Source organism: Homarus americanus, unplaced genomic scaffold, assembly GCF_018991925.1.
Source record: "Homarus americanus isolate GMGI-L3 unplaced genomic scaffold, GMGI_Hamer_2.0 scaffold57980, whole genome shotgun sequence".
Lineage (NCBI taxonomy): Eukaryota > Metazoa > Arthropoda > Malacostraca > Decapoda > Nephropidae > Homarus > Homarus americanus.
The window spans coordinates 17996354-18009212 of record NW_024716703.1 but is presented as its reverse complement, the minus strand read 5'-3'; the positions used below and the strand labels follow the sequence as shown (position 1 = coordinate 18009212).

The window sequence follows — 12859 nt, the reverse complement described above, 5'->3', positions numbered from 1 at the left end:
CTCGTATCTCGTGGTCTGGTCACCCTCACCAGTCATATTTTGTTTGGTTATCGTTGTTAGCTCACCAGGTAAAGTCAGGAAACCCTCTGTGGGTACATTGTGTGAGGTCACGTTATTTACCACCTTCCGTGAGGTCATGTAATTCACCCCTAAATATAATAGCCCTTCCCTCAGCTGCCTTTTCAGCCTATCAAAGTTTGTCCTTCTAAAAGCTGGGACTTAAATGGAATTTTCTTTGCGACTGACATTAAGTTCTACTTTGAATCTCATTTCTTTGTGGTCGCCTTTAGCTAGTTCATTCCCTACATCGACATTATTAATGAAGTTTTCTCTGTTTGACAGAAATATATCTAGTATATTATTACCCCGGGTTAGTTCAGCTATATGTTGAACTAGGAAACAGTCCTGACCTGTTCCAAGAAAATCCTTTGATTCTGAGCTACACATAAGAACATAAGAATGGAGGAAACTGCAGCGGGCCTATTGGCCCATACTGGGCAGTCCCGTTTACACCCAACCCCTATTGCTCATATAAGCATTCAACCTATGTTTGAAGCTATTCAGCGTATTCGAGTTAATGATGATATTTGGTAACTTGTTCCATTCATCCACTACTCTGTTTCCAAACCAGTGTTTACCTATTTCACGACTAAATCTAAATTTGTCTAATTTAAAACCATTGTTACGAGTTCGCTCCTGGTTGGATAGTTTGAGTACCTTTGTAATGTCCCCTTTGTTTAGCCCTGACTTCCACTTATACACCTCTATCAGGTCGCCCCTCGCTCTACGTCTCTCGAGGGAGTGCAAATTAAGATGCTTTAACCTGTCTCTATACTCAAGGTTCCTAATGCCCGGGATTAGTCTTGTCATTCTCCTCTGAATTCTTTCCAATGATTCTATATCCATCCTGTAATACGGTGACCAGAACTGAACTGCGTAATCCAGGTGTGGTCTCACAAGCGCAAGATACAGTTTTAGGATGACCTCGCTAGTCTTGTAACTAACACTCCTTTGTATGAACCCAAGTACTTTATTAGCCTTGTTACGAGCAAAAACACATTGTTTACTTGGCTTAAGGTTCCTACTTATCATTACTCCTAAATCTCTCTCGCAGTCGGATTTCTCTATGGCATCGTTGTTCATCTGGTATCTGGTTTCCCTGTTTACATCTCCTATACTGAGTACTTTACATTTGTCCACGTTGAATTTCATCTGCCATTTTTCAGACCATTCGAAAAATTTGTTTAGATCTTCCTGTAGTTTTGCCGAGTCCTCGTCAGATTTAATAACACGTCCTATTTTAGTGTCATCAGCAAATTTACTTATGTTGCTGTCTATGCCGATATCTATGTCGTTTATGTATATAATAAATAATAATGGTCCAAGTACTGAGCCTTGGGGAACTCCACTTGTGACGTTGCTCCAATGGGACTTAGTGCCGTTAATGCTCACTCGCTGTTTCCTGTCCTGTAACCACGCCCTAATCCATTTAAGGATGTTACCTTTGATGCCATGTGCTTCTACCTTTCTAATTAGTCTTTCGTGGGGGACTCTGTCGAAGGCTTTGCTAAAGTCGAGATATACCACATCATAATTGTGCCCCTCGTCCACCGATTCGAAAACTGATGAAAAGAATGTTAATAGATTAGTTAGACAAGAACGTCCGCTTGTGAAGCCATGCTGGGAATCGTTGATCAATCTGTGCTTCTCCAGGTGATTTCGAATAGAGTTTGAAATGATTGCTTCCAGTAATTTGCCTACTATTGATGTTAGACTGATTGGGCGGTAGTTAGAGGATAGTGATCTATCCCCCTTCTTGAAAATCGGTATTACATTCGCTATCCTCCAGGATTCTGGTACTACACCTGTTTTTAAGGACATGTTAAACAACTTTGCTAAGGGCATACTAAGCTCTTCCTTACATTCCTTTAATACTCTGGCAAATATCTCATCGGGACCAGGTGACTTATTAGGCTTTAGTTTGTCTATTTGCTTACTAACATCGTTACTAGTCACTACTATCTCGCTTAATTTGTTTTCTTCACTATCTCTGAATAGAGTCGGTGCCTCGGGTATCATGTTTAAATTTTCAGTGGTGAAAACTGTTGAAAAATATTTATTCAAATTATTGCTCATTTCTCCGTCGTTATCAGTGAGCTCGCCGGTATCTGACCGTATTGGTCCAATCTTTTCTCGTGTTTTAGTTTGATACATTTGGTAGAATCCTTTGGGGTTTGTCTTCGCCTCCCTTGCTATCCTTACCTCATTATTCCTCTTGGCTTTCCTTATCTCGGTTTTAACCCTACTCGCCAATATCTTATAATAATCCTGGAGGTAAATTTCGCCACGCTTTATCCTTCTACCTATAGCCTTCCTTTGGCCAATGATGTTCTTTAAATAATCATTTATCCATTTAGGGTCATTGTTGTCTGATCTGAGTTTTTTGTATGGTATGTTCTGCCTTTGTGCATTAAGTAACTCATTATTTAAATTGTCGTGGAACTCGGCAATCTCAGATCTCGTTATCAGGTCGGAGTCATCTGTCAGGTTCACAGCCAAGCGCGACACCCCCTCTCTCAGCTGCCTCTTTAAACTGTCAAAGTTTGCCCTTCTGAAATCTGGTACTTCAGTGGAATTTTCCTTACGTCTGCCCTGAAAATCTAACTGGAATCTAATTTCTTTGTGATCGCTGTTTGCAAGTTCGTTCCCTACCTCGACATTGCTAATGAGGTTTTCTCTGTTCGACAGAACTAAATCGAGTATATTATTACCCCGTGTGGGTTCGGTTATATGTTAACTTAGGAAACAGTCCTGGATCGTCTCGAGAAAATCCTCTGATTCTGAGTTACCTGTAAGGTCAGTCTAATCTATTTGGCCAAGGTTAAAGTCTCCTACTATACAGACTGATATGTCTGGATGCCCTGCGTATTTCATCCCAAATAAGTTGCTTATTAACCCTCTCGAGATTAGGAGCTCGACCTATATATTACTCCCATGATTAAGTTTTCCCTAACCATCGGTTATTTCTATCCAAATTGTTTCTGTATTCCGTTCAGTTTTTATTTCCTTATTGATTTCACACTTCAAATTATCCCTGACATAGGTTACTACCCCGTCTCCTTTCCTTAACTGCCTATCGGTATGAAATAATTTGTAACCTTTAATTTGGTATTCGACAGGTAAGTCACGTGAGTCTTGCGTTTACAAATTTTTCGGTGAGTGCTATTATATCGATTTTTCGGTACATACCAATGCCCTGATTTCGTCCATTTCATTTCGCATACTTCTACTTTATGTAGTAAGAGATTTAATTTAGTCATAATCTGAGTCTTCTCTCTGTCGCATTTAGGTTTTAACTCTGCCTTATTTAGCTTTATCATCATTCCCAACATGATTTATCTGTAACATTTCGCTTCGTTTACACATGCCCACTGCAGTCTCCTCATGCCCACATGGTCCTCTACAAGTTTAAAGACTTCGACATCTGTTGAACTGCCCTAAAGAGAGAGCCAGCCAGGGTTGCCCCCTCATCCCTAGATAAATGTACCCCATCCCTAGCATAAAGGTCCCTTCTGCCATAGAAATTGTCCCAGTTGTCAATAAATGGGACTGATATTGACTTAAAATATTTGTCAAGATGGCCGTTGACCCTAACTGTCCTTGACAACCATTCATTCCCAACTCCCCCTCTAGGCAGGACACCACATATGATAGGGATCCCTCCCTTCCTCTTAATCCAGGCAATAGCTGCCTTGAACTTATCAAAGAGCTCCTCACTCCTACACCAGCCAATATCATTGCCTCCTGCTTGGTGGCAGATAATGGGTTTGTTCCATTATCAGACATGATATTGTCCATCCTGTCAACTACATTCGTCACCCCAGCTCCTGGCAAACACACTCATCCTATTTCTGTTTTTGGCACAGAACGCTCGATGTAGGTACCTAACCTGAGACTCGCCAACAATTAAGGTTTTCTTACCTTCCTTGTCAGCCTTGCTCGTGACTATATTACCGTCCACTTCGTCTACCAAAGAACTAAAAATGTTAGTACACTTAACTATTCTCGTTTCCTTGTTGTTTGTTTTCACCATCTGTTTGGTCGTTCCACTCCTCACTACTGTCCATTGACCTGTAGTGTCGTTAAATTCCCTGTCTCGTATCTTCCTCCTTCATCCTCACAATCACTTTCTTTAAGATCAAGTTTTCGCCCTTGACCTTCACTAGTCGGCTTTCAAAGAGGCACATAGCTGCTCACAAATAGCACTAGCTATTGCTTTGGCAGTTAATATCTGGGAGCAGAATTGGCCATGACCTTTCCTTTAGTAAGGTCAGCATACAACTGAGCGGTCAGCACACCATCACTCGTTTTTGTCTCAAAACCACCACTACCACTCGCCTCCCTCTCAACACCCCCACTTGCATCCCTCTCATCAACACCACCACCCCTCCCCTCCTTCTCACCCTCTCATCGTCACCACTCACTTCCCTCTCATCACCACCACCACTCGCCTCCCTCTCAACCCCCACTTGCATCCCTCTCATCAACACCACCACCCCTCCCCTCCTTCCCACCCTCTCATCGCCACCACTCACTTCCCTCTCATCACCACCACCACTCGCCTCCCTCTCAACAAACAACCAACTTTAAACACACGTAATCCCAGCAGTTTAGGGAGTAGGAGAGAGCTGCGTGTGTTATGCAAATTATCGGCTCAGATGTGGCAGTGTGTGTACGAGAGTCTCCGTAAAATAGAGGAAATTGTCGTATAAAGGCTGTTTAGCTTCTTATAACGAGAACAAGAAGGATTTTAACATTGGCACGACCTAATGTGACTTGTGTTCCATCCCAGAGCGTCGGGCTGTTGCTCTCTCTCTCTCTCTCTCTCTCTCTCTCTCTCTCTCTCTCTCCTTCCTTTCTGTATCCTTCTTCTTAATGTTTCTTCTCCCCGTTAGCTCTTCCCTCTTCCTTCTAGCTATTCTTTCTCCTTCATTTACTTACTTTTCCTTCTTATTATTTGTTTTTCTTCTAGCCTTCTTTCCCTCTCCTCTTCTCCCCCTCTCTTCCATCATCTCTCCCTCTCTCTTTCCTTCTCACCCTACCTTCCTTCCTCCTTCCCTCTCTCCCTGTCACATTTCTTCCTTCCCTCCCTCCCTCCCCCAACACAGGTGTCTGGCTACATACAGCTCCGGGTGTCACCATCACTCGCGGCCAAGATCTTATAAATCTGAACATTTGGAGGAAATTTTGGGTCTAAATTTTCATTGTTGTGTCGCTGTCTCCTCCGTCTTGGTGCTGGGCCGTGGTGCTGCTCCCGACCACTCGAGCGAAAACTGGCAATTTTCAGTCGTAACGTGGAGTGAAATTGGTAATGTCAGTACAATCACCCAATTTTGGTGGGGGTTTATAGCGCCTCGCCTAAAGCAGCGAGTGACGCAATCTGAAGTGTGTCCAGATTATTTCGTCCAAATGGTTTTATGGTGTACTTAGGTTTATGCACTGTATTGTTATTTTTTTAATCATGTTATGTAGGTGAAGGGATGTGGTGTATTATAGTCTGTTGTTTGACGTAGACGATTTGTTTTTTGTAATTAGTAAACCAATATACTCTTTAAACAACAATAACAACAAGATGGTGATTATGGTAGACAGATAGTCACCTTATCCTCCGTGGTAAAAGCGGAAGGAACACATTACTAAAAGCAGCTGGTGGTCATACACATTAAAACGTTCACTAGAGACAAAAGAACGTGTGGTTGTATCGGACGACAATGTTATTAATCACAATCATTACAAAGACAGTGAAAGAAATGATGTAAAGTCTGTCTTAAACAAGATAACTAGAGCTTCGGGCCTGACCAGGTTGAGGGGCAGAGGTAGGGAAGGAAGTGCGGGAGGTCTGAATCATGGGTCTTGGGGTAGGGTGAGGGGGGCTAGGTCATGGGTCGGGGGTCTTGAATCTTGGGATGGGGTGAGAGAGGGCTAAGGTCATGGTTCTGGGCTCTTGGGTCTTGGGATTAGGTAAAGAGAGCTGGGTCGGCAGACTTGAGTCTTAGGATTTTTTTTTTTTTATTGGGCTCCCCCCTACATCCTTGTGTAATGTGAAGCGCAGAAGCGTCTACAGCGCCCAACAGGGAAGCATGCTAAGTTCATGCTTGCCTTTATGTCTCATGAGTTAAGGGCGTAGAAGCCTGAAGAGTCAATGGTTTTATGTCATCAAGTTATTGGAAGCTCCAACAACTTTCCCTGAATACTAATTCGCAACTTTCGACTTACACCAGGTACCTACTTTGCTGCTAGGTGAACAGGGACTAATGGGGGCTAGGAAGTAAGTCCAAACAACTTCCACCGGCCCGGGAATTGAACTCGTGACATCTCGCTTGCGAGGCAAAAACGGTACCGCTTCTACCACCGATCCCCCGAGTCTTAGGATGGGGTGAGGGATGGCTGGGTCAGACAGGGGTCAGGGGATGGGGTGAGGGATGGCTGGGTTAGAGGTCATGGGCCAGGTCATAGGTCAGAAATCATGGGTCATGCACCACGGGTCAGGAGAAATGACGATGGATCATGGGCCACGGGTCAGGAGTAATGACGACGGGTCCTGGGCCACGGGTTAGGAGTCATGGGCCACGGGTCACGGGTCAGGGCCAGGGGATGGATGCCTCAGGGAGAATGTAAACTATTAATTTTAGGTCAACAACTTTAAGAAAGACTTGACACTGAAATACTGAGGCCAAACTTTGGTCGTCCTGGGCGTGTATAGTGGGCGGGTGTGATGCCTGTATAGTGGGCGGGTGTGATGCCTGCATAGTGGGCGGGTGTGATACCTGGATAGTGGGCGGATGTGATGCCTTGATAGTGGGCGGATGTGATGCCTGGATAGTGGGCGTTGTGATCCTGGATAGTGGTGTGATGCCTGTATAGTGGGCGGGTGTGATCCCCTGGATAGTGGGCGGATGTGATGCCTTGATAGTGGGCGGATGTGATGTCTGGCTGAGTGGGCGGATGTGATGCCTGGATAGTGGGCGGGTGTGATACTTGGATAGTGGGTGGGTGTGATACCTGGATAGTGGGCGGGTGTTATGTCTGAATAGTGGGCTGGTGTGTTGCCTGGATAGTGGGCGGGTGTGATACCTGGATAGTGGGCGGGTGTTATGCCTGGATGGTGGGCTGGTGTGATGCCTGGATAGTGTGCGAGTGTGATACCTGGATAGTGGGCGGGTGTGATACCTGGATAGTGGCGGGTGTGATACCTGAATAGTGGGCAGGTGTTATGCTTGGATAGTGGGCTGGTGTGATGCCTGGATAGTGGGCGGGTGTGATACCTGGATGGTGGCGGGTGTGATACCTGGATAGTGGGTGGTGTGATGCCTGGATAGTGGGCGGGTGTGATACCTGCATAGTGGGCGGGTGTGATACCTGGATGGTGGGCGGGTGTGATACCTGGATAGTGGGCAGGTGTGAATACCTGGATAGTGGGCGGGTGTGATGCCTGGATAGTGGGCTGGTGTTATGCTGGATGGTGGGCGGGTGGATGCGCGGTGTGATGCCTGGATAGTGGGCGGGTGTGATTCCTGGATAGTGGGCGGATGTGATGCCTTGATAGTGGGCGGATGTGATGTCTGGATAGTGGGCGGATGTGATGCCTGGATAGTGGGCGGGTGTGATGTCTGGATAGTGGGCGGATGTGATGCTGTGATATTGGGCGGATGTGATGCCTGGATAATGGGCGGGAGTGATGCCTGGATAGTGGGCGGGTCGCTGAAAGTCCCATTTTGGAAGAGGGGAGAGTAAGAATTAAGGACGATTCTTGCCATAGTGATGATAGTCGAGCTTTATGTAGCTCGAGTACCCTGTAGTTGTGAGTTGTGGTCACGGAGTGTTATGAGACGGGTAATGGTTATTAGTCCAGGTGTAACGTGTCATTAACCTGAGATAATGACTGGTTAATGTTGACACAGTGACGGTCAGGTAGCAGGTGAGTCAGAAGTCATGACACAGGACCATCTACCTGAAGGAGAAGAAGAGACCATTTTCTTGTTGACTCACTGACTCACGAGGTCACGATGGTCCACTTATTGACTCACGAGGTCACGCTGGTCCACCTCTTGATTCACTATATTGCAGCCTCACCAGCAGGTCACCACACCTGTCCTGCTCCCTCACCACCCAGGTCACCACACCGGTCCTGTTTCTTCATCATTCGGGTCACCACACCAGTCCTGCTTCCTCACCCCCCAAATCACCACACGTGACCTACTGCCTCACCACCCAGGTAACCACACTGCACTACACAGGTCACCACACCTGCTGCCTCACTAACCACACCTGTCCTGCTTTCTCACTACTGGTCACCACCTGTCCTGCTCCCTGTCACTACTGCCTCACAGGTCACCACACCTGTCACCACTGTCCTGCCTGTCACTCACCCACCTCCACATCTGTCCTGCCCTCACCACAGGTCTGTCCTGCTCACTACACCTGTCCTGCTCCCTCACCACCCAGGTCACCACACCTGTCCTGCTCCCTCACCACCCAGGTCACCACACCTGTCCTGCTCCCTCACACACCTCACACAGGTCACCACACCTGTCCTGCTCCCTCACCACCCAGTCACCACACCTGTCACCACCCACCACACCTGTCCTGCTACCTCACCCTCACCACATCTGTCACCACACCTGTCCTGCTCCCTCTGCCCAGGTCACCACACCTGTCCTGCTCCTCACCACACTCACCACCCAGGTCACCACACCTGTCCTGCTCCCTCACCACCCAGGTCACCACATCTGTCCTGCTCCCTCACCACCCAGGTCACCACACCTGTCCTGCTCCCTCACCACCCAGGTCACCACATCTGTCCTGCTCCCTCACCACCCAGGTCACCACACCTGTCCTGCTCCCTCACCACTCAGGTCATCATCACCCAAAGCTTCATCATGTCATGTTTTACAATACTGTCATAAAGCGGCCGACACATAACTGTCTCTCTTCCATCCCTCGTCCACTCGTTTGTATTATCCTCTTTCAGTATAATTCCCTCAGTATTTCAGTGACATTTCAGCGCAGTAACGGAGTGACGTCTGAACTTTCGATTGCTCACGAGATTCTTCTAATATTATTTAAAGACAGTACCAACATGCAATTCTGCTCGGGACCATCCTCAACGCTTTTGAAAAAAAATATAAAAAATATCAAACTGGGGAAGAGGGGTGACCTTTGTGTTACCTGAATTAAAAAAAAAATAGGACCTTTATGGCACACATTCTTATAAAATACAGCAAGAATGTCTGGCTGAAGTGGATTTACTAAAGAACTAACGCAACACGCGTTAGTAATGCAACAAAAACTGGGAGTTCCTGCTGGTAAAACGACGGAATATTTTGTCCAGCTTGGCAAGAGCAACAGACAAAATCTTTTTAGAATTTCTGAATTGGATCCAGAGTCAGCGGGTCTGGTTGTAGTCTGTTTCCACACGGTTGTCATCCCATCTCATTTACAGAGAGCAAGTCTAGATCAGCTTAGTGTGCTCGACTCGGACCATTGCTCGGAACGGGATCGCATAATGTGATAGGGCAGTGCATTGCTCGATGGAGGCGAAGCTTGTGGTGATGCTCCTTGACACGCACGCAATAAGTCGACAGTAGCTACGAAGTGATCATGTACCAAATTGTAGTCTGGACAAGAAAGCTCTTTTCTACCATCAATCTCTTCCTGAGATCGTCATCACCTGAGCACAACAAGAATCACGAGGTTAGATGACGTCAACAGATCTGTTTTCGTGTTTGGTGAAGGGTGATGAGGTAACCCAATCAGCTGGAGCAAGATGAACTCTATAAAGAGTCCAGGACAAGAGTACTAATCTTGAATTGGCATTTATATATTTATAATACTTACCTGTCTGGCGCAATTCGTAGATTTGGGGGTGGGGATTTGACTCACAGAACAATCCCAGACAGACATGAGTCAGTGACGGTACTTTGATGACAACATTTCTCTTCTATTGCCAGAAGCTCTTCTCTTACCATGAATTATATTATTCTGTGGGATGTTTGATATTACATATTCGTAAAGAAATCTTACATTTGTTTTGTTGTCTGACAACTTTTGGAACTCGATTCAATAGACTGAAAAAGACGCAATTTATTACATCCCTTAAATCTTACACTTATTTTTTTACCAAGCAACTCCTGCATTCTTCTCTTTTGATTGTCATTTGGTACTGCATAGTTTGGTTGGTCGTCCCTATAGAGCACCCACACCCCATCAGCACTCAAACAAAATTATTACCATGCAAGTGACTAACACTGGCGCAGGTACAGATACATTATGGAGCAGTGCAAGCGTAACAGAGACGTGACCGATCCCCCAAACGGCTAACAGGCCTATCAGTGGCAAAAGAGGATAAATTGTATAATTAAGTAGAGTAAAAAGAGGTGATACCTGTACCACTAGACGACCCGACCGTGATGTATTCATGAGCTGATATCTGGAAGTATTGACACACATCCATCGTCTGTCACTAGTGGATCATTACTCGTCAGTGACTAATTTAATGTTGATCAGCTGTAGTGAACCTTGTCATCATTAGGCTTGATGTCACCATACCAAGTTGTAACAAAGGTGTTTCACAAAGAGAAAAAACTACTCTTGTCACTACGTACTCCAGTCATTACGGCAGTGTTCAAAACTTAATACCGAACATCCACAGCTAACACGCCCGTCCTTCTTGTGGTCTCTCCATTTTCTCAGAGCTGACACATTAAATTATTATGGATGCCCCTCGAGATCGAGGATGGTTGTCAGGCCCAGAGTTATCGAGTTGCATGACCCAGTGTCAAGGAATAGTGCGAGAAGACCGGACAACTCGTTAACAGCAGTGGCTAACCATTACCCCGGAACACGATCCGCTGGGTAGACAGAGGCAAATGGCGTAAAGAAATTTGCCCATAGTTTCACCCTGCCCAGGGATCGAACCCGGGTCCACTCGCTTGCGAGGCGAGCATGCTAACCATTACACCACATGTCGCTATTAACTCCGGGTGTTAAGCCCTACATGAGCCAGTCCGGACGTGACAGTTCCTCTACAGTGTGGGTCATAAGCCTCGCTGTGTGGGCTGGTAGAGCCGCTAGTAAGAACATATCCACTCACTGAAATTACTGTCCGGAGGTTGAAATAAATATTAGTATATTCCTGCAGTGATCCGTGGATGAAGTGGACAGTGTAAGAAAAAATTTTAAAATTGCATTTATTGCATAAAGTTTTGTTGGAGTTTAAGCTGGAGATAATGATTCAACCTCCTATGTGTTACACCCAGGTCGTACCCCTAATGTGTCACAACCAGGATACAGCCCCTGTGTGATACATCCTGGATACAGCTTATGTGTGTTACATACGAGGGTGGTGCGTGGTAATAGTGTGGTGACGGGGCTGAGGTAGAGGTATGGTGATGTGCATCAGGTTATCTTGATGAGGCCATCAGTCACCAGGGTGTGGAGGGAAGTGTTAGGTAACGTTAACAGTGACCCCGGAGGTGAGGGTCACCAGGCTCGGGGGAGATGCTACTGCCACGTACTGTGTGTATTAGTGTTCATTACCAGGTTACCTGCCGTCCACCCCACACACTGAGTGATCACACTGATTACCTTACACCTGAGGCCCGGGTACTGCTACTGCTTATTGTGTTGCAGGTACACCAGGGTGTTGTACCAGGTTATGGTAGGTACACCAGGGTGTTGTGCCAGGGTATGGTGGGTACACCAGGGTGTTGTAGGGTTCACCAGGGTGTTGTACCAGGATATGGTGGGTACACCAGGGTGTTGTAGGGTTCACCAGGGTGTTGTACCAGGATATGGTGGCTACACCAGGGTGTTGTACTAGAATATGGTAGGTGCGTCAGGGTGTTGTGCCAGGGTATAGTAGGTACACCAAGGTGATGTAGGGTACACCCGAGTGTTGTACTAGAGTATGGTAGGTACATCAGGGTGTTGTGCCAGGGTATGGTAGGTACACCAGGGTGTTGAAGGGTGTTGTACTAGAGAATGGTTGGAACACCAGGGTGTTGTATGTAAAGGATCTCAAAAAGTATCTGTCCACACTGTGTGAAACATTATGAGACCACGGATGGTAGATAGTAGCACATGTAGTATAACTTTAGTAAAACAATGTGTATTAATTTCGGCGTAATTAATATAATGTTCGGTTACCAAATGTTGTAGGATCAGTAGGCCACAGAGCCACACATACCAACCCTCCCGAGACATCATGAGTTGCCTGTAGCATTTCGGAAGTCATTAGACCCATCCTGGCAGATCCTTTTTTCAGATACTGTTCACTCATGATGACGAAAAATTATAGCAAGCGCCATGGGAGAGAGACGCGGGTCATTTAAGTGACAAAACACACTGGAGGTCACAGCCACAGTTGAGGTTACAGCCATAGTGGAGGTCACAACCACAGTGGAGGTCACAGCCACAGTGGAGGTCACAACCACGGAGGAGGTCAGAGCCTCGGTGGAGGTCACAACCACGGAGGTCACAGACACGATGGAAGTCACAGCCACGTTGGAGGTCACAACCATAGTGGAGGTCACATACACGGTGGAGGTCACAGCCACAGTGGAGGTCACAGCCACAGTGGAGGTCGCCGCCATGGTAGAGGCAGGAGAGATGCCTCGCTCCCTCACATTGTTCACAAGATATTAATGGTCTCTCTGTTCAGGTCTCAACCCATTTTTTCAGGTCATGCTAATGGAGGGTCGGTGTAGACCTGGCCAGAGCGACGATGACTTTAATGAAGTAACTTTGTCCGTCAGCCGCCACCTGCCACACCAAGCCCAGTGTTCTTAAATGAGTGACA

At 46.4% G+C, this 12859-nt stretch overlaps 1 protein-coding gene across 1 annotated transcript in view; it reads right to left on the bottom strand.

Moving 5' to 3' along the window:
- Positions 1 to 12653, bottom strand: part of LOC121858397 (mucin-2-like) — a 45715-nt gene extending 33062 nt beyond the window's left edge. The window contains exons 1-4 of the mRNA XM_042354842.1: positions 12407 to 12653; positions 10307 to 10385; positions 7444 to 7761; positions 6729 to 7014 (exon numbers count right to left, since the gene is read on the bottom strand). Coding sequence (XP_042210776.1) covers positions 6729 to 7014; positions 7444 to 7761; positions 10307 to 10385; positions 12407 to 12653 — 930 coding nt within the window. The remainder of the gene's footprint in view (positions 1 to 6728; positions 7015 to 7443; positions 7762 to 10306; positions 10386 to 12406) is intronic.
- Positions 12654 to 12859: the final 206 nt, after the last annotated feature.